Genomic DNA, 24,123 nt, shown 5'->3' with positions numbered 1-24,123 from the left:
CCCCTCCCCGCGACCGGCTCCGGCGGCGCTCGCTGCAGGGGCTGCCGGGAGTTGTAGTTCCCCTCCCCGCAACCGGCTCCGGCGGCCCTCGCTGCAGGGGCTGCCGGGAGTTGTAGTCCCGGAGAGAACTACAGCCCCCAGCATGCCTCCCGCTCCCTCAGGCCCGCCGGCTGGGGGTGCTGCGGCGGCGCGCGGAGCGGTAAGCGCGGGCCGGCAGCGGGTTCTTGTTCCCTTCGCCCGCGGCCGTGTGGGGCTACGGGGAGGCTCCTCCCCTGGGCCTGCCCCCACGAGGGCCTGTCACGAGGCAGCCGGGCCGGCGCGCAGGGGCCTGTCTCTCCGAGGCGGGGCGCGCCACCGGGCCGTGCCGCTGCCCCCGACGGGCTCCGCGCGCCAAGCCGCGCCCCGGCGAGAGGCGCTGCCGGGCCCGCCGCGTTCCCGCCTCCCTCAGACCCTCCCCTCCCCCACCCTGCGCGAGGCCGGCGCCTGCGTCGCTTGATGCCCCGAGAGCAGCCGCGGGGCTCGGGCCAGAGGTAAGCCCGTGGCCCCGCCGGATGGGGCCGGCCGAGGGGGTGATGCCGGAGGAGGGAGACCCGGGGCAGAGCTGTCCGGTCAGCTCGGACTCCGGGAGACGGGAACCGCCGTCCTCCGCTCGCGGTGTCCCGCTGCCTCGTGCTCTCCCGCGCCCCCGGTGTGCGGTTGGGATCCTCTCTGTGGGGCGAGGGGGCGCGGGTCGGGAGGGCTAGGTTTGTGCCAGCGTTCCCCTGCACACTCACTCACACTCACACACACTCTCACTCTCACTCTCAGAATATTGCCATCGACAATTAAAATGGGCAGGCGAAGCATGACGCATATTGCTTTACCGTTTATCAGAGTTTCGTTTAAGGTTATTTACTTTCTATATTTTGACATGCGAATTGACATTTTGCGTTTTGACAGCTCGAAAGCTTTTTTTTTTTTTTGACTCTCAGGGCCTGTCGTGAACTAATTGATTCTCCCCCATAATTGTGCACAACTGTGAAAATTTAAATCAACAAAAGGTTTAAAAAAGGCTTAAAAATAAAATCAGTATTATCCACTGAAATTATACACCGACAGAATCAGATTCTGCAAAGTGTCTCTGGGCAAATGGTTCAGTTAGCTAAAGAGCCTGAGCACCTGGCAGCCAAGGAAAATCTTATTCCAAAATATAATCCAGGATTTAAGGAACACTCTTGTCAGTTATTAATGTATAGATACCTCTTTTCCAAAACACTAATTAGTTGTTGACCCCTGTTTTATGTGGAGATAATGAGCATCTGTAGCACACAGTTTTCAATAGTTGTTTTTGTTTTTTTAAAGAATTTGACTTTTACTTGTAATAAAAACAAATTAAATTCCTTGTTGTAACCGAACACAAAGCGAGTGGCATATAATAAAATCTCACCAAACCAGTCTCTTGAGAACCATGCCCTGGCGTTAGTAATCTGTGAACAACAAAATAAAGTGGTGCAAAACAGGTTCTTCAGGGTTCAACAGCGAAACTTTAAATTAGAAGGACTTTCTTCAAAGTGTCAAACTAAATCTTCTTGCTCTTTTTTTTCTTAAGTCAATCCGTTTCCCATGTAGTGGCAGAGTTAGAACTGGGTGTTTTACCCACGAAACCTTATGCCCAAATATATCTGTTAGTCTTTAAGGTGCCACTGGACTCCTCATTGTTTTTCCTTTTCTGTATCTGAAGCTTGATGAGGAGCCCCTTCCTCAGTTTGTTTCTTGCACGTTTGAATCCTTTGCCTGTTCAGTAGAAAGGGGTGGGCAGAGAAGAGAGGACACACAAGGAGCATGTGATTGATTGCTCACCAAACAAAACAGAGCAGATAGGTCTAATTTTAGACTTCTTCAGCTTTGGCAAACTTTCTCAAAACACTTACACAATTTTTTTTAAGAGCAAATGAATCATATTAGTGTAGTACTAAATTATAACATTAATGAGGAACAGACGCTGAGTCATGTTGCATGTATCATTCAAATTTTATGCGAAATTCTGAGCGGTAAGCTTGTATGATTGTAGCCTTCTGCACTTTAAGTTCCAGAGTGTTCTAGCTTTCTTGCCACTTCCTGTCTGTGACAGTAATGTGCCGGCACCTACTTAGAGCTGGGAATGCTGCTGCTAATAGCTGTGTGTCCAGCCCATCTATGGGCAAGGAACAGTACTGCCTTTTTGCCTGTGTACCTGCATGTTTGCCTTGCTCTGGAATTTAGGAAATCAGGTGGTGAGTCTAGTAATTAATGTGTAAGATCATCAGGGAGGAAAGGCAGGCATTGTGTGCAACTTAGTTTTGATCAATAGTTACTGTACAGATATTGTTGAAGAATCCACTCTTGTGCCAAAGTACTTTTGAAAAATAACTTAATTTAGAAATGAGATGTGACAAATATCCTAGTATTTGTTTGTAAAAGGCAACTGATTCCTTTTGAGTCATGATGAAAACCTACTTACATTTTTTAAAGAAACACATTATTTCACGTTCTTCTTTTTGCAAATACCCTCAGTGCACTGGCTATGCCATGCTGATTGGAGAGGACCTCTGACCCTGGCTCCATCACAAGTACAGCAACTTTATGTATACTTTAGGTGAGAAAGTTTGTGCTGCTGGTCTTGATAAACTACATGGGGTTACATCCTAAATCTAGCAACATCGGCTCAGGTTTATTGCCACTGTCAGCTTTTCTTACAGCTGTCTTATTAGTTGAAGTTCGTTCTCTGAAACTTCAGGATTCAGAGCAAGATAGCATCTTACACCTGAAATTATATGTTTTCTCTGTTAAAGAAAGCTGAGGTAGTCATTGAAAGCAGTTCACATTTGATGTGTATATGGTGGCCTGAAACAAAAGAGCTGGGGATCACAATAGTGTTCCCACTGTGGATATCAGGATGGAAAAAAAAACAAAACTTTATTAGTAACTGGTCTCTCTGTTGGCAATGTCTGCAGAAGGGTCAATGTTTGAATGAGCCGTAAAGGCTGAATTCCTCTATCACCTTTTGGGGGAAAGGGGATTCCCCTTGGAACGGAACTTGGGCAAACTACAGTGATCATATGTGTATGAATATGCACAGCTCTGGAAAACCGTATCTGCTAGTTGCTATACAACAATCGTCAAGTGGCTATTTTAATTGTTTTATTTATCTTCTTAGGGTGATAGAGTAAACTGTGAACCACCAGAGGAAGGTATAAAAAAATTCCATTTACATAACAATCCATTTTAAATTAGGAAACAAAATTGCACTCTATTAAATATTATATAGATATGAACACTCAGTCCATGTCTACTCAGAAGCACCACACTTTCCTTTTACTTTACTTTTCCAGGCTAGCCCATTTAGTAATTCCACTGCTTTTCTTCTGCAGGGTTCAATTTCTTCCAGAAAAACTATCAACATATCTGTTTTATGTAACTCCGTAAGATGTTTTCTCTCACTGGTTCTTTTTTAATTTTCTAATTCTTTGGGATTAGTTCAATACTGAGAAAGTGCTATTATTTTAAAATGTTTTTGCTGTTTGACTTGTCTCATTTCCTATTTTGCCAGCTCTACACAGTCATATCTTCTACTCTGATAGACTTTTCCAGAATACGTTCAATCTCTTCTAATGTGAGACCAAGTCTGTTGCCAAATGGGAGCTTGAGAAAAACTGTTACAGTGCCAGAGTCTGTTGCATTAATGCAGGGGTCGGCAACCTTTCAGAAGTGGTGTGCCGAGTCTTCATTTATTCACTCTAACTTAAGGCTTTGCATGCCAGTAATACATTTTAATGTTTTTAGAAGGTCTCTTTCTATAAGTTAATAATATACAACTAAACTATTGTTGTATGTAAAGTAAATAAGGTTTTTAAAATGTTTAAGAAGCTTCATTTAAAATTAAATTAAAATGCAGAGCCCCCTGGACTGATGGCCAGGACCTGGGCAGTGTGAGTACCACTGAAAATCAGCTCGCATGCCGCCTTTGGCACACCTGCCATAGGTTGCCTACCCCTGCATTAATGCCCCGCTATCAGTTACCATCATTCTATATATTACCGCTATTCCTCCTTTGGACTGATTAACAATTCCTGTGTAAAGGAGACATGGCTTTCTGTCTTTTTCATTAAATGTATTAAAGACATCGATCTAAGATGTTAAAAATATGTAAAACATAGCAAAAACACATAATATTTGATTCCGTTTTCTGCCCAAACCACTTTGCAATATGGTCCACTTAATAGCATATCCTAGATGAGCCCACCACCCTTAACGAACAACCTCAAATGCCTCCATCAAAATCCTCTAGACAGTTTTTCTGCTTTGCTTATTAACTGTCCATTTCCTTCTTTCGGTCTCTTTACTTCAACCTTATTCCACCTGCCCCCCTAATGCTCCCTTTCTTCCCTCCCTTTCTTCCCTTCACTTATCCCTGCCCCCTTCGGTGCCCTCTCTCCTTTTCTTTGTGTGTCTCTCTGATTCCTTCCCAATAATCCCCTCTGCCCCACCCCCCAAAAAATATTGTGGCGCTAGCATGACACTTGTGGAACATCATATTGTTCACTCTGCTGGTTTGTTATATCTCTCTCCTCTCCATGCTTTATCTTTTCTATTAAATTGTAAACGGTTCAGGACAGAGACTGTCTCAGCCTTTGTTTGTGTAGTGCCTAGCATAATGTGGCCCTGATATCCATTAGGATTCCTATCTGAGCAGGGTTTTATTATTATTTGTATCTTAAATTGCAGTGCCTAGTATTTGTAGGAACTTAACTTTCCTTCCTTTAAATTATTTTCTAAGCTTTTGCTGCATTTCAATTAATGTAATAATAAGTTAGTATACTGTTTGTTGAAAGGCATCCTAATTACTTTTGTATCCTATAAGCAATATATTTAATGCTATACATTATATAGGACCCTTTTATCCAGAAAGATCCCAAGATGCTTTAGATTTAGTATGAATAGGGATCACTTAACTCGCCAGAGTGGAATGCAGCAGCCATTGTATGACAGCTGAATTTTCTTAGTAAAGAAAAAACAAATTTAATACACATGGGAGGATTTAAAAAGACAATGTAAATATGAGTTGGAATTTAGCCAGGACCTTAGGGTTAACACCTTAACTTGTGCAAAAAATGCACAGGCCTTCAATGACTAAAAGTGATCAGGGTCTTGAGCTTGAGATTGCCTTTCCAGCTGACAGTTTCACAGCCCCATAAAGCTTAGACCCCAGCCACCGAGTTGGAGGGAAGAGCATCCCATACTAAAGCACCCATATCACTTCTGCCATCACTTGGATTTTTGCTTTGGCTGCAAATGGTGGTCTCCTATGCAAATATTGACCAGGCCTAATACTGCTTACATATGATACCTGACAAAATCCCAGCCCCAGATGGCATGGATGCAGGACTAGGTAGTGGTATTTATAAAATTATGAAGCTTATGTACATATGCTCTCTCAAACAGGGTGGGAAAATCAGTAATTTAAAAAAAATTATTTAAATCAGATTTATTAAATTGAATACTTTTTTTAAAAAAATATTTGAAATTACATTGAAATTGACAATCTGTGTTAAATCTAAATTTACTAAAATCTATTAATTGGTTACATTAAATTAAAAAAAAAAGTTCAGGCAATACACGTTTGTTGCCAAAGTTTTAAAGAAAATCAAACCACTGACCTAGAGGAAATCACTGGCTAAGCATCTGGAACCAGATTTTAAGTGCTAAGCCAGCTTTTCATAGCAGTAGCCTCTTTTGCAGGTGCAGAGGGTATATTTTATTTTCAGTTTATTCATCCCGTTCAGTTCAGTTGCTAGCTCTTTCCAAGTTGAGAAGCCGACTGTGATTGAAAAGTCAGAAAAGCCTCTTTTCCTTTTTCAATTTATGATTAAAAATGAGGTATGAGATGATGAGATCTGCTAGATCTAAATTTCTGAAGGACATGGACCCAGATCCACAAAAGTGACCAGAAACAATCCGATCAATTCATTAACTACAGATACTTTGTTTCATCATTTTTAAGTGCCAGACAAGTTTTGATACTTAATTTTTTCTCATATATCCAGCACATTTAAGCTAGTTTTATTTATCTATCCATTTTAAAATGTTCTTGTGCATTTCAAATTTCATGTCCTTTTTGCATCCAAATCGAGCTTTACACAAATCACAAGTAAAAAAAATCATCTGGTAAATAAGAAATGTATCATTCATCATTTAACATAATACAAAATGCAAACATTAATTGGAATAAATGTGTTAAACTATATAATTGCTTACACTACATGTACACACACTTATTTACCCCCCGGTTAGAAGAAAGTACAAAATTTAGTGTGAGGATTATATCTAGTTGCACACCCACGTGTTTATTTCTTACCAAGCAATTAATCAACTTTTTGTCCGGAATATAACTAAAAAGTACAAATGCAAAACAAGATTAAAATCAATTATTTAAAGCTTTGATTTAAATCAATACACCCTGCTCTGTCAATATACAGTCCAAATCCAGTTCAGTCTTATTCTTATGAACTTTAAATCTGGATTCTCTTTCTAAAATATCTATTATGAGACTGAAGTGTAGAAAATACTGAGCAGTTGTTTGATAGCACGTTATGTAATTCATCTTGCTAAAGCTCCACATTTGAGGAATGTAGGTAGGAATGTTTAAAGGCTGTTCATCTCATCCTGTTTCCCTGGTTTGAGGACAGTTTCCGTTTGATGAACCTTTTATTGCCCCCCCCTTCTTTAAATTGTTCCTAAGGTTGTTCGATAGTTACTATAGTCCTGCTTAGATCCAGAAAAGAGTAAACTAACTAAGCTATTTTATAATTATATTTATATTTTAAGACATTATTTCATAGACTAGATTGTTAATTAGTCTGTGTAGTATTTAGAATTCTTGCAGAGAGGGACTTCATTTGTGGAGACATTTTGCCACATGGCTGTAATTATTTGTTAATGTCCTAAGATAGATTCCCATTTGCGGTATGTTGTGGATGTTGAAGCCAGAACAAGGAGTTGTTGCTGTGCCACCCCAAGGCGTCTAGCGTGGGCTTTTGTCCCTTTGATCCCATGAAGACCATACATTGCATTTTGTGAAAGATACTAAATCTCTGTGGGTTGTGTTAGTTCTTGCATGTGCACAGCAGTCCTTGTAGATGAGTATCTGGTGTGCAGGGAGCTATTCACTTCCCTGACTACAGTGGGTGTTTGGAGTGCACAAAGAATGCAGCATCAGGCATTTAAAGGTTTAATATTATTACAGTTCTGTGAAAATACTTGTCCTGCAGAATGAATCTAGCAAGGAATTTTAATAGCATACATTTGCAGTGCAGATAGTAGAATGCATACAGAACTCCTTATTTTATTTCCTAAGAATATATTATTATCCCATTTGTAAACCTGCAACTGAGCACTCAAAAAACTCTTACTAGATTGTCAGAGATCCCCAAATGAAGAGGGAAAATGGAAGGTTTGAATGGGGAAAATAAGAAAACAAATGTATTTGCCAGTGAGTAAGGCTGTGTGTCTGTCACCGATTCTGTGACTTCCATGACTTCTGCAGAGGCCAGTGCAGCTGGCTCCGGGGCTGTCCGAGCAGCTCAGGCAGCCCCTGGGCCAGCCACGCCGGCCGCTACTGGGGCAATCTTGGGCCACCACGCCTTCCCAGCAGGAGCAGTAGTTTGGGTGTGGGAGGGGGTTCAGGGCTGGGGCAGAGGGTTGCAGGGCAGGGTGGCGCTTACCTCAGGAGGGCTCTCTGGAAGCGGCTGGCATGTCCCCACAGCTCCCATTGACTGTGGAGCAGGTGCTCGTGGCGGGGGCAGTGCGTGGAGCCCCCCGGCCTTCCCTCCATGCCGGCTGCTTCCGGGGAGCTGTGCGGAGCCTGGGGGGGGAGTCTGCCAGCCCCGCCAACCCTCACCCCCCCTCCCCCGACCTGCACCACCCCCACAACTCTGGGTTGCACGCCACCCCCACAGCACCTCCCAGGGCTACCCCCCTAATCTTTAGTTAGGGGTGTATAGTACAAGTCATGGACTGTGAATTTTTGTTTACTGCCTGTGACTTGTCTGACTTTTAATAAATATACCCATGACTAAAACGTAGCCTTACCGATGAGTAATATACTTTGATTGCTCAAGCTTGACTTTCTGTATTTTATTATTAAATGTTTGTCAAGTAATGGGATTGCCATTATTGTAGGCAATAGCACGCTTCATTGATTCTGTTAAAATGTTTATTGCTTGTATGACTTGTACCAGAGTACTTATAAAAGCAACTGAAACAGTATGTGCTGACCTGTAGTTACATAGCTTTATTGTTACAGTTCAGTGAGAAACTGTATCTTGTAATTGAGTTTGTCTTTTCAACTTGTCCATTTTGTGAAGTAAAGTAAAATATTCAATTTTGTAGACTGCAGTGTTTTGCAAGTACAGATTGCAGGTGCTCTCTCTAAATGGAATAAGAAATTCCCCCACTTTTTTCTTTAACATTCCATTTGTTTTCAGTGCCCATTTAAATAACTGTTACTTACTGTAATGTTTATTTCTTCCTTTACTAAATTCTGACAATAACAACCAGTCCCCAAAAGTGTCTTTAGATAGTGGGTTGGGTTGAATTGGAATTCCTCAGAAGTTCTTGTCAACTGCTGGAAATGGCCCACCTTGATTATCACTATAAAAGGTTGTCGTGTTGTCGTGTCCACCCCACCCCGCTTTCCTGCTGGTAATAGCTCGCCTTACCTGATCACTCTCATTACAGTGTGTATGGTAACACCCATTGTTTCATGTTCTCTGTGTATATAAATCTCCCCACTGTATTTTCCACTGAATGCATCTGATGAAGAGAGCTGTAGCTCACAAAAGCTTATGTTCAAATAAATTTGTTAGTCTCTAAGGTGCCACAAGTCCTCCTTTTCTTTTTAAAGAAATTAGTTGCATTTGAGCAAAACTTTTATTTGAAACCAAGAAAGGCTACTAGAAGTGATAAATTCATGTGCTGTGCGTTTATCCTGCTAACCTTTCTTCTTCCCCAGCGAAGTTTGTAGTGTAGAAAATTGAGACCATGTGTGTGGATAAACTGAAAACTACGCGCCAGACCTGTTTTCAAACAATCTTGGACATCCTCAATATTTTTTTTAAAAAAAGGTCACAACGGGTCTTTTCACCTGCCTTGATTTTCAAGTGTGAGGCTCTGCTAGGTGCATCTGTGACGGCAAAGCAATTCTCCAGAAGCAACCCCCTCACCGCAGAGGAAAGCTTGCCGAATCCCTGTGGTTTCTACAGAACCCTGTATAAACTGAGTCTCCCTGCTGGGATGGAATCCATTAGGGAGGCCCCTTCCCCCTATTGATGGGAATATTCTAAACTAGAGCAGCTGTCCCTGACATGAGTGTGGGGGGGAGGGGGTGTACTAACCTGTGGGCTCTGTCCTTGATTGCCGCCTAGGCCCATTGGGCTTCTAGGAGTTAAAGGGGTGGATGACCAGGGGGTGGGGGCAGGAGCCACGTGTGGTATGGGCTGGGTCTGGTCCTTACAGGGGCTGTGAGTGCCTGAGAAGCCTCATGCTAACCTGCTGTGTGTTGCCTCCTCCACAGGCATATTATGGAACCAAGCCCGGCAGGAGGAGGTGGGGGTCCAGGCGAACCAGCGCACGCAGTGGCACTGCTGCGGGGTCTGAGTGCACTGCGCTCTGAGCGGAGCCTGCTTGATGTGACAGTGGTGGCCGGCGGCTGTGAGTTTGGGGCACATAGAGCTGTGCTAGCTGCAGCTTCTGGCTACTTCCGTGCCATGTTCGGCGGGTCACTGCGGGAGTCCCGGGCCGAGCGGGTGCGGCTACATGGGGTGGACCCTGAGTGCCTGGCACTGCTGCTCGACTTTGCCTACACTGGTCGGGTGGGGCAGCTGGGCCCCGACATCGCGGAGCGGCTGCTGCGCGCTGCCGACCTACTACAGTTCCCGGCCGTGAAGGAGGCATGTGGCACTTGGCTGGCCCGGCAGCTGGAGCCGGCCAACGCGCTGGACATGCAGGACTTCGCAGAGGCCTTTGCTTGCCCAGCCCTCGCGGCTGCCGCTCACCGGTTTGTGCTGCGCCATGTGGGTGAGCTGAGCACGCAGTTGGAGCGGCTGCCGCTGGCGCGGCTCATCTCCTACTTGCAGGACGATGAGCTGTGTGTGCCCAAGGAGGAGGCCGCCTTCCAGCTGGCACTGCGTTGGGTGCGTGCTGACCTAGCTGCCCGTGCCCCGCTGCTGCCGCAGCTCCTGGCCCACGTGCGCTTGCCCTTCGTGCGCCGTTTCTACCTGCTGGCACATGTGGAGGGCGAGCCCCTGGTGGCGCGTTGTCAGCCCTGTCTGCGCCTCCTGCGGGAGGCCCGCGACTTCCAGGCTGCTCGCTATGACCGGCACGACCAGGGGCCATGTGCTCGCATGCGGCCACGACCCTCTACCGGCCTGGCAGAGATCCTTGTGCTCATTGGTGGCTGCGACCGTGATTGCGATGAGCTGGTCACCGTTGATTGTTACAACCCACGAACGGGGCACTGGCGCTACCTGGCTGAGTTTCCCGAGCACTTGGGTGGTGGCTACAGCATAGCGGCACTGGGCAATGACATCTACGTGACAGGTAAGGATGGGCACGTTGGATCTGATGCCCTGAGCAGTGTTGTCTGGGGAAAGGGCCACAGCTGGGCATTATTCTGGAGGGAGCCCAAGTCTGTCAAGGGATGGGGGGACGGCTTTAGGTTTAAAGATCAAGGGGCATCGGCAAAGCTGTAGAAGAGGCCAGAAATGAGATCCCTGACTTTTCAAAGCACTAGTATTTTTATAAAAAGTTCCCTCTTTTCTTTGCCATTAGTCCTAGGATGGGCTAAGCATGGCTTGTTTTGGGTTCGCAGAGTAATGATTCTTTGAAATGAGATCTGCCTTCATAATTAGGGTGTCTCTTGCAAAGACTCAGAAACCATTCTGTTCTGCTAAATGCCAGGGGAAATGATTCCTTGGCTTCTGTGAAAATGTTGAACGAGTGTGTTGCATACGTTGTAAGCAGACACGCATTCCAACAGCCCGTTTCAAAGGGACTTTGGCTTCTCCACAGTGCAGTAACACTTTGTTCTGTGTGGAGGCTTGTGTACAAGTCTGTGTAAAGGTATTTGTATACACTTCTATTGTGACAGACTTCAGGGCTCTGTGGTTGGTTCTAAGTACAGGCTAGTGCAGCGTGTTGGTAAACCTGAAATGGTTTTGTTATTCTGCTTGGGGTTATAAGCTACTTTATGGGGGTCAGATTTGTTCTAATTTGTTCTAATTTTGTGCTAATAGGCTTGGAACTCAGAGGTGAACAGGAAAATAAATATGTATGCAACTTTATATATTACTTGAGTGTTTGCAGAAGGAACCTCCTGAACACTTTATTTTTAATGTGTGGGGTCCATCATCCAGGAGACTCTTCCACTTTGTGCTTACATTAATGTTTAAATGTGTAATGAAAATATTTAGGTTTCCTACAGTGGTTCTTGGTTTTTCACAAATGGACCATGTCTAAAGTTCTATTCAGATGTTTGGCATAAATGCGAGTTTTCATTTTGCAACAGGGATTCCTTTTCTGTAGTTATTCTTGTTTTGGGATGGATTTAGTAGCTGATCTCAGACAGGCAGCTGATTCATAATGACTAATACTAGTGAGTATGTAGACAGCATTTCAGGACACATGTTGGTATAACTTCCCAAGACAACAGGGTAGGAGTCTGATTTCAGATCATTTTCAAATTCCTGCTGTGTTGAGAACACTTAAGAAAAGCAGAACTTAGAGAAAAGTAAATAACAGGGTGCAACACAAAGCATACCGTGTATGCTTGTCACAGAGTCACCAGGTGATGCTCTGGAACAGAAGGTTTATTAGGTGACGGGAACACAGCGTAGAACAGAATTTGTTAGCACAGAAATCAGTGACTTTCAGCCAAGTCCGTCTTGGGGAGTCCTGGGCCAGAAGCCCTGGACTCCCCCTCTTCCGGTCCACCCAAGCAGACTGCCAGCACCCCCGTTGCTCCTCCTCCTTGTCTTTGTCTCACTTCCTGGGCAGAGTGTCATCTGGTTGCATCCCCCTCCTGGGTCTCAGGTTACGAAGGGCACTGGTCATAGCATATGTTTAGGCAGCTAGAGCAGCCTCACCTGCCCCTAAGGTCTCAGCCAAAGTCACACACCCCTATTCCTATCACTGAGGTATTGGTGCAGCACACAGGGAAACTGAAGCATACTCAATATTCATGCAAAACAGTAAAACTCACATAGGCTAAATAGTAAGACTCACATACAACACAACGAGGGAAAATCCCTACTTCGTCACAGCACTCAAGGTAGAAACATACCAGAAAGTCCTCTGACACTCTGGACTTCAATGACTCTCAGTGTCATTTAACCTTGGCACAGCAGTGCGTTTATAGTATTGAAGGGCAAAAGTTGTGTTTCTTTCTCTAGTGTACTCCCTGGCTCTTGTCAGTTTGTCAAGTTTAACTATACCAGTTTGCCACTTTAACTATACCAGTATAAAGCAGTGACCTCCCATCTCACCCTCACTCCCAGTGTGGGTGCAGTTATACCAGTGTAAAGGGACCCAAACAGAAATAAGCTATACTGTATGATGTACCTTTTTACCAGTATAACCATGTCAACAAAATTCACACCTTGAACAGACATAGTTATACCGATAAAGGTTGTATGTAGACCCGGCCTAAGTGAACAGAAAGCTGTTCAATCTCTGACTTGACTTAAAACGCATGCCTGTGATTTAAGTAATGTCATAAACATGATGATGTGCTAAAATGGAATACTTTTGTATTATTTCTGCATCCAAAGAAAGTCACATATGGTAGTATTCAAAAACAATGCAAGGTTGATTGACCTGGAATTCTGAATGCCAAGCATTTTGTCACACACCTTGTGATTGCTGACTTCTTCCAAGAGTCTTGTACTTGCATACAGGGTCTGTTGTCATTGGAGATGCATGGATAACTGTTTTGTATTTCGCATTACAGTTGTAGCTCAGAGGAAAAGAGATGTAAAGGAAAAGCTTAGAAGCAGATTTTTGTATGAGGCAGTAGTGAAGTGGGGTCATGTGTCTAAGGTTGTTCTTTAGTTTATGGAGCTTGCATGCTAGATTTGCTCCACTGATATCGTTGTCAACTATTGTAGAAGTGTTAGTTGGACTCTTATCAGTACTTGCTGGCTAATTAATCATTGTTGAAAGTTGCTCTGTATTGGGTCACCAGCTCCAAGCCCTCTCATCAGGGATATGGTGAGGGTTGTAAATAGGGAAGGGAGAAAATGGTTAGGAAGTTAGCCAAATCTGGGATACGTGTTTTGAGTTGATAATACATCAGATTTCATCTGAGCATCACATGAGGGAATCTACTCTGAGATTCTGGGAGTAAATGGGAGACAAAGTTACAGGCCCATTTTCGAAATTTCCAAACAAATTTGAGATTGAGTGGTACCATTAGCCTTAAAATTGTTGTGAAACAAACTGCCATTTTTCTCCTGTACCTGAATATTTTAATAACAACAAGTAGGCTGGGGAAGTAGCAAAATTTGTGATAGTATTGGAAAGTAATAACATTTTTGAATACCTAATAAAGGACTGAGTTATTACATAAAACCCCTAGTCTGTCTTCCTCTCCACCCCCCCACCCCCCCTCACACACACACAATGGGCTATATTGCAAAATATTTACTTATGAAATGTGCTCTCTTCTGTAGGAGGATCAGATGGGTCAAGGCTCTATGACTGTGTCTGGAGATACAACTCCAGTGTGAATGAGTGGACAGAAGTTTCTCCAATGTTGAAAGCAAGAGAATACCACAGCTCTACAGTCTTGGATGGACTGTTGTATATTATAGCCTCAGACAGCACAGAACGTTATGACCACTCCATAGACGCCTGGGAGGCTTTGCAGCCTATGTTGTACCCAATGGACAACTGTTCTACCACATCTTGTCGTGGCAAACTCTTTGCTATTGGCTCTCTAGCAGGCAAAGAATCCATGGTTATACAATGCTATGACCCTGAAACTGACCTCTGGTCCCTCGTGAACTGTGGACAGCTGCCTCCGTGGTCTTTTGCACCAAAAACTGTGACTCTTAATGGACTTATATACTTTATAAGGTAAGTAATAATGTATCCTCCACCCCACCTCATCCCACTATAGAATGATTTTTTTTTTGAGAAATAGTGTAGAAGGATTGGATTTAAATCCACAATTTGGGAAACGGAGGCAATTTTACAAATCTGGACTGAGGAGAAATCTACTTTAAAGTAGAATCCTTGAGTTCTATTGGCTTTAATTCAGTTCTACTATTACTTTAAATACACACACACACACACACATATGAATAAGCTCCAAGAAAATATTAAATTGTACAGCGGATAGCACATGTGTAATGAGATAAGAGAACATGAGATGAAATGGTTTGTTTTTTTAAACCAGGATTTACCATTATGCGTTGAGTTCTAATGGTTCAAATACTTATCCACTTAAAAAATAAACTGAAAGGCTTTCCATCACTGAAACACTTCATCTAGTGGAGTGTATTGTCTTTGTGCATGAGCAAATGTACATTAAAAATAGTCCCCAGAAATTTTGTTTTATTACCTTTGGGTTTCCTTAAAGCAGTAAGTTGTATCCAAGACCTTTATTTGCTGCATTTGGATTTGTTCGTGCTCAGTCCAACATCTTGGCTTCCAGCAGCTGTTTGAAGTTATTCCTCTCCCTCTTTCAGTATTCAACTAATATTGAAAAGGTTCTTTCATCAGAATATCCATCCTGTACGCTTGCAGAGCCAACTTTACTTGCTGTTTTCAGCAGACTGGTAGGTCAAGGTTTAGAATTTCTAATAGTTGAGTAGTTGGCCCATACACACCTCTGTCGGGGGGTACTGCAGCAGTAGGAAGTCATTGGTGATTCATTGGGTAAGTAGCTGAGAAAATTACCTGACACAGCAAAGGGAAAATTCTTCCTCTTCTTCACCCCCTCCGCGCTTCCCCCAAAAAAATGCTGCAAAAGGGATATTTTTCTGATAATTTATAAGGACAGTCTCAAAGCAATAGGTCATATACATGGGATCAAAGGGTGACTTACTAACCAAAGCTGCTAACTTTCAGTTTAGGTGGGTTTTTTCTTCAAGTGAGAATAAAATCTCTCTCTCTTCTTTACAACCAACCCTAGTTACAGTAATAAATATGGCATCACAGCAAAACTAGTCTCTTGGGTTACTTCTGTATTAGAAACAACCTTGAAATGGGAATGCCTTGTTCTTATTCGGACGAGAATGTGGAATCATTCTTGTTCCTGTTTTCCCTCCCAGCCTGCAAGCAGTATGTTTTCACTTTCATTCTTGGAAGTATTTGCCTCATGCAGCACTGTTAGTGACAACAAACATTGTAAACTATGATAACTCTTCTCTGCTGTAACTTGACAGCAACTTTAGGATTTTTAAAGCAGTATCACTAAAAGGGTTGTCTTCGCTCTTCACTTGAATTCCTGAAACTCCTATTAATGCTCTGTTTGAGGTAGACAACAGGTGGAAGAAGAGATCTCTGTGTATTTAAGATGTTTAGAATCTTCAGGTTCATAGAATTGAATTAAACCAGTGTGATTTTTAAATGCTTGACTCCCATGGATCATCTTTCCTCTGCATAGACACCTCTGCTCCGAGATTGTTTCTGAAAGTAGTTCAAACTAAGGAAACTGGTTATGAAGCATGTACCTTGGGAGCCATAAGGAAACTTATTCATTGATTTTTTTTTTTAAATCACAGTGGATAAAAATTGATTTGAAAATATTTAAAAATCAGATTTTTTTTAATTTTAAATCTGAGGGGTTTTTTTGTTTAAATTAAATACAGGCTTATTTTTAAAAAATAAACTTGAAATTGACAACCTATGTTAAGGTCTAAACTTACAATAATATATTAAAACTGTATTAAATTAAAATAATAAGCAGCACATGTTTGCTGCTGAAGTTTTACAGAAAATTAAACCACTGAACTGGTGAAAGTCACTGGCTAAGCACCTATAACCAGAGTTTGTTGACATGCTTAATCAGCTTTTGACAGTAGTAGGATCTTCTGCAGATACACAAAGAATATTTTTTTGTTTCAGTATATTCAGATCAGTTCTATAACTAGTTCAGTCAAAGTTAAGGGAAAAAATGTACACTGGAAAAAGGAGAAAAGCTTGCTTTCTTCTTCCAATCTATACATAAAAACTGGTTGTGAGAGGTTGAGATAAACTAGTTCCAAACTCTTGAAGGACAATGAGGACCAGAAATAATCAGTTCAATTCACTAACTACAGATAACACTTTGTTTTCATAAATCAGTAAATGCAGAACATGTTTTGATGTACTTTTTTTTTCTTATGTATCTGCACATTTAAGGTAATTTTACTTAACTAATACAAAAATTAAAGTGCTGATTTTTGTGCACTTTTTTATTGAATCAGAATTTCCAAATTGAGCTTGACACTAAATCACAAGTAAAAAATGATCTAACATAATAAAAAAGTAAAATTTAAGAGTCTGAATAAATGTAAGTTAAGCTTTATATTTGGTTAAAGTGTATCAATATATTGTATCCTCCTGGTTAACAAAAAGAAGCACCAAATTTAGTGTAAAGGTTATATTCAGTTGCAAATCCAATGTTTTAATCATTACCAACCAGTGAGAATCAGCTTTCTTTAAGAAAATAACTAAAGTACAAATGCAAAACAAGATTAAAATCCTTGATTTAAATCAAGGTTTCCTGATTGGTGATTAAAATCAAGTATTTAAATTACATTGATTTGAATAAATCCATCCTGTTTTTAACTAATTATAACTATAGTTCAGAAACCTGGATTTTGCTGTATACTAAGCAGACCCTTTCATAAGCCTGATGGCTTCTAAATGAATAGCCATCAGGAGAGGTGGTGCTCTGGGATGTCTGCAAAGACTCTTATTTATTTCACTTTCCTCTTATTTCGAGACACTCTGTTGCTATCGCTTTGATTGGAATAAGCAGTTGATTTTGTTTTCTCTGTCATCACTAGAGTGCTTGTCGTAGATTGCAAAGGACATGGTAGTTCTTGGAAAGTCAGTAACAATGTCTGAAAAATACAATACTCGGTTTTAATTGTCTTGGACTCACTTTTCTTCTCTCATTCAAATTTTTAACTTTAATCAAAGGACTTTATAGCCAGAGATTGAATTATCCAATAAAAGATGTCTATACCAATTGAAATGGATTCTAATACAGTACATAGTTTTTACTTTAAATTCAATTAACTTAGTTCTTGAGACTGATTCAGTTAAAATGGAAGCTCAAATTAATTAGTGGTTGAACTAAGTAGAAGATTCTTTTGTATTCTTAGGTAGTCTTCTAACTTCATTCTTGATAGTACTTTCTTGGATTTACTTTAAGTACTGCTATGACTACCCTGACCTTGTAATCTCCACATTCGTATGCCAGCAAATTGCATTTCTGTGTCACAATAATCCCTCACCTGTTGCTGTCACACTCCTGTCTCATGAGTGGAATGGGTAAAAGAAGCCTTATGGGATTATAGTGCTGCTGTTAGTTCTTCCATTACAGACCTGTCTCCACCCTTTATTGACACCCCCACCCCGGTTTAAATTTGGCATTGGCTGAAGTCTCAATCCAACATGGATCCTTTTAGTGTTAATGTTAGGTGGGGAGAGGTTTAAGTCACCCCAAAATGTCAGTTATTTTTCTAAGATGTTCTTGTGCACTCGTATCACCAAAGCCAGATTATTTTATCAGGTACAAATTTGCAGTAAATTTATCTGTAGTGGGACCCACAAGTGCAAATTTTATGTTTAGGATTGGCCAGCAGTTATCAGCATAGCACAGTGGTGCTTCTAGGTGCTATTTGTAATACAAATAATTTTGCATCCTGTCTTGGGCAGGCACCAGGGCTGAATAACCATGAGGCAGTTGTAGGCAGGGGAAGGCAGAAACACCGCCTGAGTGTTCTGGGTTCATTCTGCCTCCAGTGTATGGGTCGCTGCACCCAACTAGCTTGTCCAGCTGGGTAATCTTTTCAAAATCCGTTCCACCAGAATTTATTTTTTTAAGTGCAGTTTTGACTTTGGAGAAGCACAGAAGTGCTATTCACATTCTTTGGACACAAGCACCAGTTCACAAGTAGTGAGGAGAATTCCTATGCATAATGATACAACCCACTCTAATACATAGCTCTTCAGCACCTGGGGCTATGCAGATCCATTGATTTCTGTGCTGGCCATTGATGCTGCGTTATAGGAGCCACATGTAGGAGTTTGAAGTGTGCACCATATCTCATGTCTTGGTGCAAGTGCAATTTGATCAGTGTGTACATGGGTTTGTGAATGTAACAGGGTGGAAGCAAAAGTGCTAATGTAGCACTTCAGACACTTGGTTGGACTACTTTCACCTGTGCTTGATGAAATGGGGGGAGCCTTTACAGCTCTCTGAATAGTGGTTTCCTTTTTTCTTTTATAGAGATGACTCTGCCGAAGTGGATGTTTACAATCCAATGAAGAATGAATGGGACAAAATCCCTCCTATGCTTCAGGTAGGATGTTGACAATGAGTTCATTTAAAAAACCGTTGGAAACTATAAACTTCTTTGGGTAGGGGAGTGACTTAATTTTTTAAGCACTGACACAACACAAAATAAACTCAGTGAATGCTAACAATATGTTCAGCCATGTACAGCAAAAGGTAGTCCTTGCTTCAGAGCAGTTGTAGTTTAGATAACAAATAGAGAACGATGAAGGCTTGTCTACACTGTGTATTAGTTCACACTAGAAGGGGATCAGAGCAGCAGCCGTGTTAGGCTGTATTCGCAAAAAGAAAAGGAGTACTTGTGGCTGTAGCTCACGAAAGCTTATGCTCAAATAAATTGGTTACTCTCTAAGGTGCCACTAGAAGGGTATAAATTCCAGTGCACACTAGGGTGTCACGCACTAACTGGCCTGCACTAAAAGTTTAGTGTGCAATAATGTAGTATACGATACTATGTTAATGCACCTGGGAACTTTTAGTGTACGCTAGCAGGGTCCACGTGGGCCAGTTCCTCTCCATTGTGGACTAATGCACAGTGTAGACAAGCCATAAGTGCCCAAACCATCATGTGGTGCAGCTGCATAGGTTAGCAGAGATCTTTGTTTGTATCTTGTTGTTTTGTGGTTCTTGGATTATAGCTCCTTTAGTTGGAGTTAATGCTGCTGACCATTTGGCTGGGACTTGTCAGTTCTGTTACAATTGTGTTGACAGCGTATTACAAGCAAAATTCAATAAGGTGATAGGAAAATCTGTCGGAGACGGTATGGTCTCTGTTGTGTCACCTGCTGGGGCCTGTGAGCACTATACCTGTTTCAGAGCCGCAATTGCCAGCAATAGCAGAGGACCCACAAATTTGGGACGATCTGCTAGGTTAGATATCAGCGTACCTACCTAAATGGGCATAATCATATAAATATAGGATTGGAAGGGCCCTCGATAGGTCATCTAGTCCAAAGCTCTGCACAGAGGCAGGACTAAGTATTATCTAGACTATCCCTGACAGGAGTTTGTAAAACCTGTTCTTAAAAACCTCTAGTGATGGAGATTCCACAAGCTCCCTAGCTAATTTGTTCCAGTGCTTAACCACCCTGACAGTTAGGAATTTTTTTGTAATGTCCAACCAAAACCTGCCTTGCTGCAATTTAAACCCATTACTTCATGTCCTGTCCTCATTGGTTAAGGAGAACAATTCCCTGGGTTGTCCTTATTCCCCTTTTTATTGATAGGCACTATATTTGCACTTCTGCAGTCCTCTAGGATCTCTTCCATCCTCTATGAGTTCTCAAAGATAATTGCTAATGGTTCAGAGATCTCTTAAATATTATAGGATGTATTTCATCAAGCCCTGCTGACTTCAAGACATATAACTTGTCTAAGTAATTCTTCACTTGTTCTTTTCCTATTTTAGCCTCAGATCCTACCCCATTTACACTGATATTCACTATGTTGGTTTTCCAATCATTGATAAGTTTTTTGGTAAAAACTGAAACAAAAAAGGCATTTAAAACTTCAGTCATTACTGTGTTATCCGTTATTGTCTTTCCCTCCTCATTGAGTAATGGAGCTACCCTATTCTTGATCTTCCTCTTGCATCTAATGTATTTTTAAAAGGTTTTCTTGTTACACTTTAAGTCCCTAGCTAGTTTTATCTTGTTTTATGCCTTGGCTTTTCTGGTTTTGTCCCTACATGCTTCTGTTGTTTTTTGGTATAGTCCTCCTTCGTAATTCGACCTACGTTCTACTTTTTGTATGACTCTTTTTTGAGATTCAGGTCTTTGAAGATCTCCTTGTTAAGCCAGGGTGGTCCTCTCTAATAACATGTTTTTAATTGTAGGTTCACGTTGGAGGGAGCTTGGCTGTGCTTGGTGGGAAGCTCTATGTCTCTGGTGGCTACGATAACACATTTGAACTTTCAGATGTGCTGGAAGCTTATGATCCAGAAACTCGAATGTGGAGCATAGTGGGACGGCTGCCTGAACCTACCTTCTGGCATGGAAGTGTCAGCATATTCCGACAGTTCATGCCACAAACTACACAAGATGACGACAGTATTGCTCTGGATAATGCCATTAACCTAAACAGGCAGCGCCAGAATCTGCATAATCAGAATCTTAATGAGTTACGTTAACAGTAGAAAAACTTATCTCTATGGTTTGAAGTGAATTCATTACAATTAACCAGTGTCAATTTGGGGGAGGCAAACTGGTGCTTGGAAACTCTGAAATGGATTGATCAGTAATTGCAAGCAGGAGGAAATAAAAACCCCGAAAGATTAAAATGTTGTTGTAAGAAGCATAGTTGGCAGAAAGTTACAGGCCCCTTTGGGTGCATTGTCCCTCAGCACTTTTCTGTGGATGGAGAAGGTGCAGCATTAACCACAGAAAAGCTCTGATATGAGAACTCTGGAAAAAAGATATTTTTAAAGAATCACTTGTTACTCAAGCACCACTATTGCAGGCAGCGTAGCGAAGCTTTTGATCAGACAGCTGTCAGTAGTACCCTGCAGTCAGCATCTTTCCACATCATAACATTTCATATTTGCCACCAAATTCCATTCTTTGTGGAGGGGTTTATGGAACATAGCAGAGAGGAAGGACCAAAGTTTGCTAATACCAGAGGCTCTCTGAAAGGGGAGAGATTGGTTCGGTAAGATATGCCTTCAGATCTAATACTCCGCTCAGTGCTCCAGAGGAAGATAGACCACTTGCCCAGGTCCTTGCCAATATGGTCTGAGGGAAAATTCCACCCACAAAGTTTGGGTTCATTATAGATGTGCAGATATGAGGATATAAATATCTAGCCCTAAATATGCCGAGAGCCACAATAAAGTTTGGTCACTCTTCGTGCTTTCATGAAGAACCTATTAAATTGCTAAAAAGGTCAGTGCAAGGATATTAAGGTTGAGAGTCATGAAGTTTGAAATTTCCCTCCCCCGCTACCTTAAATGTGTGATAAATTAATTGTTAAACCCGTACAGTACTGTAAGTTTTTATACAGAATTTTCATTACTCCAAGCAGCTTGTGCTTTTATTGGTCCTTACTAGAAAGATGTTTCTTTAGAAACTTTGCATTTTAAAAATGATTCACATTCACAAACTTAGATTGAGGGAAATGTGAAATACATTTCAATTTCTTTTTTTAAGCAAATATCCATCTGAGAAGAAGAGTGGGGAGAGACTTTAGAGGCTGGGGGCTCATGTCAAAGATCTCTTGGAGAAGAACCTCCATCGACATTCAAATCTGGATAACATTTTTATTTCTATCAAATTGTTTAGTCTGCAGTTGAACTTGGCAGAGAAATCTCTGCAGTATGGTCTTGTCTCGTGAAGTTATTTGCTATTCATTATTGATGTTCCATAAGCTCTAAAGACTTTAACTTGACTCTTTTTTATCAAGAATGGCAAAATTTGTGCTAGATTGAGCAGATAGGCCCTGGATAGAAGTTGGGGACACTGTAAAATGCAGAGGGTGTATTCTCACCATTTAGACACTAAGGAAGTAGATGAGAATGGTATTTTTAGGGGAGAACTTATTTAAAGACAGGAAGTATAGAAGAGCTTCCTTGGGAACTGTCCCATGGATTTGAGCAAAGTAATTTATTACACAGTATTTGGTATATAGAAAAATAATTTTATGCTGCTTCAAACATTTGATAAAGTATTGTGGCTAAGCTAAGGTAAATTTACGGTTTATAATGGATCAATTTGTTGAGTGATAGAACCTACTAATATTAATATTACACATGAGAATTGACCTTCATCAGAATAATTTAAAGCAGCTGTTGGAATTTTTGAGCAGTTGGTAAATGCTAATCAGGGCCTTTAGTTAGTTCACAGACACTGAATTTTCTTTAGATCTCTATTGCTTTTGTAATCAGTAAGTTCTGCTTTCAGATTTAAGTGATCTGGCAGGCTTAATTCTATTTCCTGTATTTAACCTGAGCAAGCAGATTTCAATGGAAGAGGAAATTTCCTGCTAATTTCTTGATTGAATGTCTGGCTGTTGCTACAGAGCTCTTAAATTTCAAAATGCAGCATGATCTAGTTGAAAACAAGCATTAATGTCTCTTAGGAAAGCATGATGAAGTGAAACAGTGGGTAAGATTGTAGCTGTGCACTTTCTCAGTGGGAAAACTGTATGAATTTAAACTTCACCTACTCATGACAAACCCAGATATTAAATCACACAAATCTTTAGGCTTCTTCATTTGGAAGATGCTGTAGGATATCCTAACTCACTGAAATGTCCTAAGTTCCCAAGGGAGAAAGCATTTTCTCTTGAGCTCTTGAGTCTATTCTCTCTGGAACACTTTCTCTCTATTCGCAAAAAGAAAAGGAGTGCTTGTGGCACCTTAGAGACTAACAAATTTATTTGAGCATAAGCTTTCATGCTCACGAAAGCTTATGCTCAAATAAATTTGTTAGTCTCTAAGGTGCCACAAGTACTCCTTTTCTTTTTGCGAATAGAGACTAACATGGCTGCTACTCTGAAACCTTTCTCTCTATTGCAAACTTTCAGCAGAGATTCTTCCCATTATCCTGAATTAGGACCACTTTTAAACTTTGACAGGTAATTGACAGTGCCTTACCAGAATGTAGCTTAAGACAGGGTTATAGAACAACTAGTTTGTGTTGGTAGACTTCAGTCTACCAAGACTTCACAGTGGGTGGAACAAAGTGACTGAATAAATCAACTTGATAGATTTGGCAAACTTTAACTTCTGTTTTGTTTTGCAAAAAGAAAAGGAGTACTTGTGGCACCTTAGAGACTAACCAATTTATTTGAGCATAAGCTTTTGTGAGCTACAGCTCACTTCATCGGTATGCATCCGATGAAGTGAGCTGTAGCTCACGAAAGCTTATGCTCAAATAAATTGGTTAGTCTCTAAGATGCCACAAGTACTCCTTTTCTTTTTGCGAATACAGACTAACACGGCTGTTACTCTGAAACCTGTTTTGTTTTGGTAACCTCACTGAGTTTCCTACTTGGGAGTTGGGAATACCATTCAGTGGACCATTTCGTTATTTCAGTCAGGCTTTTTAGTATCACAAATTTATAGTAACCAGTTGGAAATCTAAAAAGAGAGGTTTCAGAGTGGTAGCCATGTTAGGTTGTATCAGCAAAAACAATTAAGGTGCCACAAGGACCCCTCGTTGTTTCTACAAAGAAAGGATAGTTCTGTTATGTATTCCCCTCTCCCTTAGCTCTTGTTTAGCTGATGTGCAAGCAAGAACATGGGATAGCTTCTTATTTGAGGCTTACAGCTCTATAAACATGTTTTTATTCCTGAAAATATATTTAATATGCTTTTAGCTCCTGTGCTCAGTTCTCAAGCGAATGTTAAGCAAGATACAGGGCTCATTTTGGTGAAGCTTGCCTATTTCCTTGGAAGAATGCAGTGAATTGATGCAATTTCTTCACTTCTGGCTGTAGAATACTATGCCAGCAAGCAATTTGTGTCCCCACAAAAGTTAAACTGAAACCTCAAGTCAGTCTCTCTTCCACTGAGCTTGTGCAGTTATTGTAATGGGAGTGAT

General features: G+C 41.4%; 1 protein-coding gene across 4 annotated transcripts; it reads left to right on the top strand.

Moving 5' to 3' along the window:
• Positions 1-179: 179 nt before the first annotated feature.
• Positions 180-23,378, top strand: KLHL21 (kelch like family member 21). Of its 4 annotated transcripts, none has more exons than XM_077837224.1 (6): positions 187-199; positions 2,533-2,614; positions 9,590-10,614; positions 13,743-14,148; positions 18,521-18,593; positions 20,421-23,378. In XM_077837224.1, the coding sequence occupies exons 3-6, from the start codon at positions 9,597-9,599 to the stop codon at positions 20,712-20,714; spliced, it is 1,791 nt and encodes a 596-aa protein (XP_077693350.1). In that variant the 5' UTR covers positions 187-199; positions 2,533-2,614; positions 9,590-9,596; the 3' UTR covers positions 20,715-23,378. The 4 variants fall into 4 exon arrangements, with proteins under 4 accessions (XP_077693349.1, XP_077693350.1, XP_077693348.1 ...); XM_077837222.1 differs by lacking the exon at positions 187-199 and adding an exon at positions 237-530; XM_077837223.1 differs by lacking the exon at positions 2,533-2,614 and having other exon boundaries at positions 180-199.
• The last annotated feature ends 745 nt before the right edge of the window (positions 23,379-24,123 follow it).

The sequence above is a fragment of the Eretmochelys imbricata genome, chromosome 18 (genome assembly GCF_965152235.1).
Source record: "Eretmochelys imbricata isolate rEreImb1 chromosome 18, rEreImb1.hap1, whole genome shotgun sequence".
Taxonomy (NCBI): Eukaryota; Metazoa; Chordata; order Testudines; family Cheloniidae; genus Eretmochelys; species Eretmochelys imbricata.
The sequence above is the reverse complement of the archived record's forward strand: the minus strand, read 5'-3'. Positions and strand labels throughout refer to the sequence as shown.

What these genes read in the sequence shown, in the direction of transcription:
- KLHL21 (XM_077837221.1), top strand. Translation starts at nt 496, where the DNA reads ATGCCCCGAGAGCAGCCGCGGGGCTCGGGCCAGAG. An exon ending in CCGCGGGGCTCGGGCCAGAG is followed by an intron (nt 531 to 9,589) that starts GTAAGCCCGTGG and finishes CCTCCTCCACAG; the next exon opens with GCATATTATGGAACCAAGCC. An exon ending in AAATCCCTCCTATGCTTCAG is followed by an intron (nt 18,594 to 20,420) that starts GTAGGATGTTGA and finishes TTTTAATTGTAG; the next exon opens with GTTCACGTTGGAGGGAGCTT.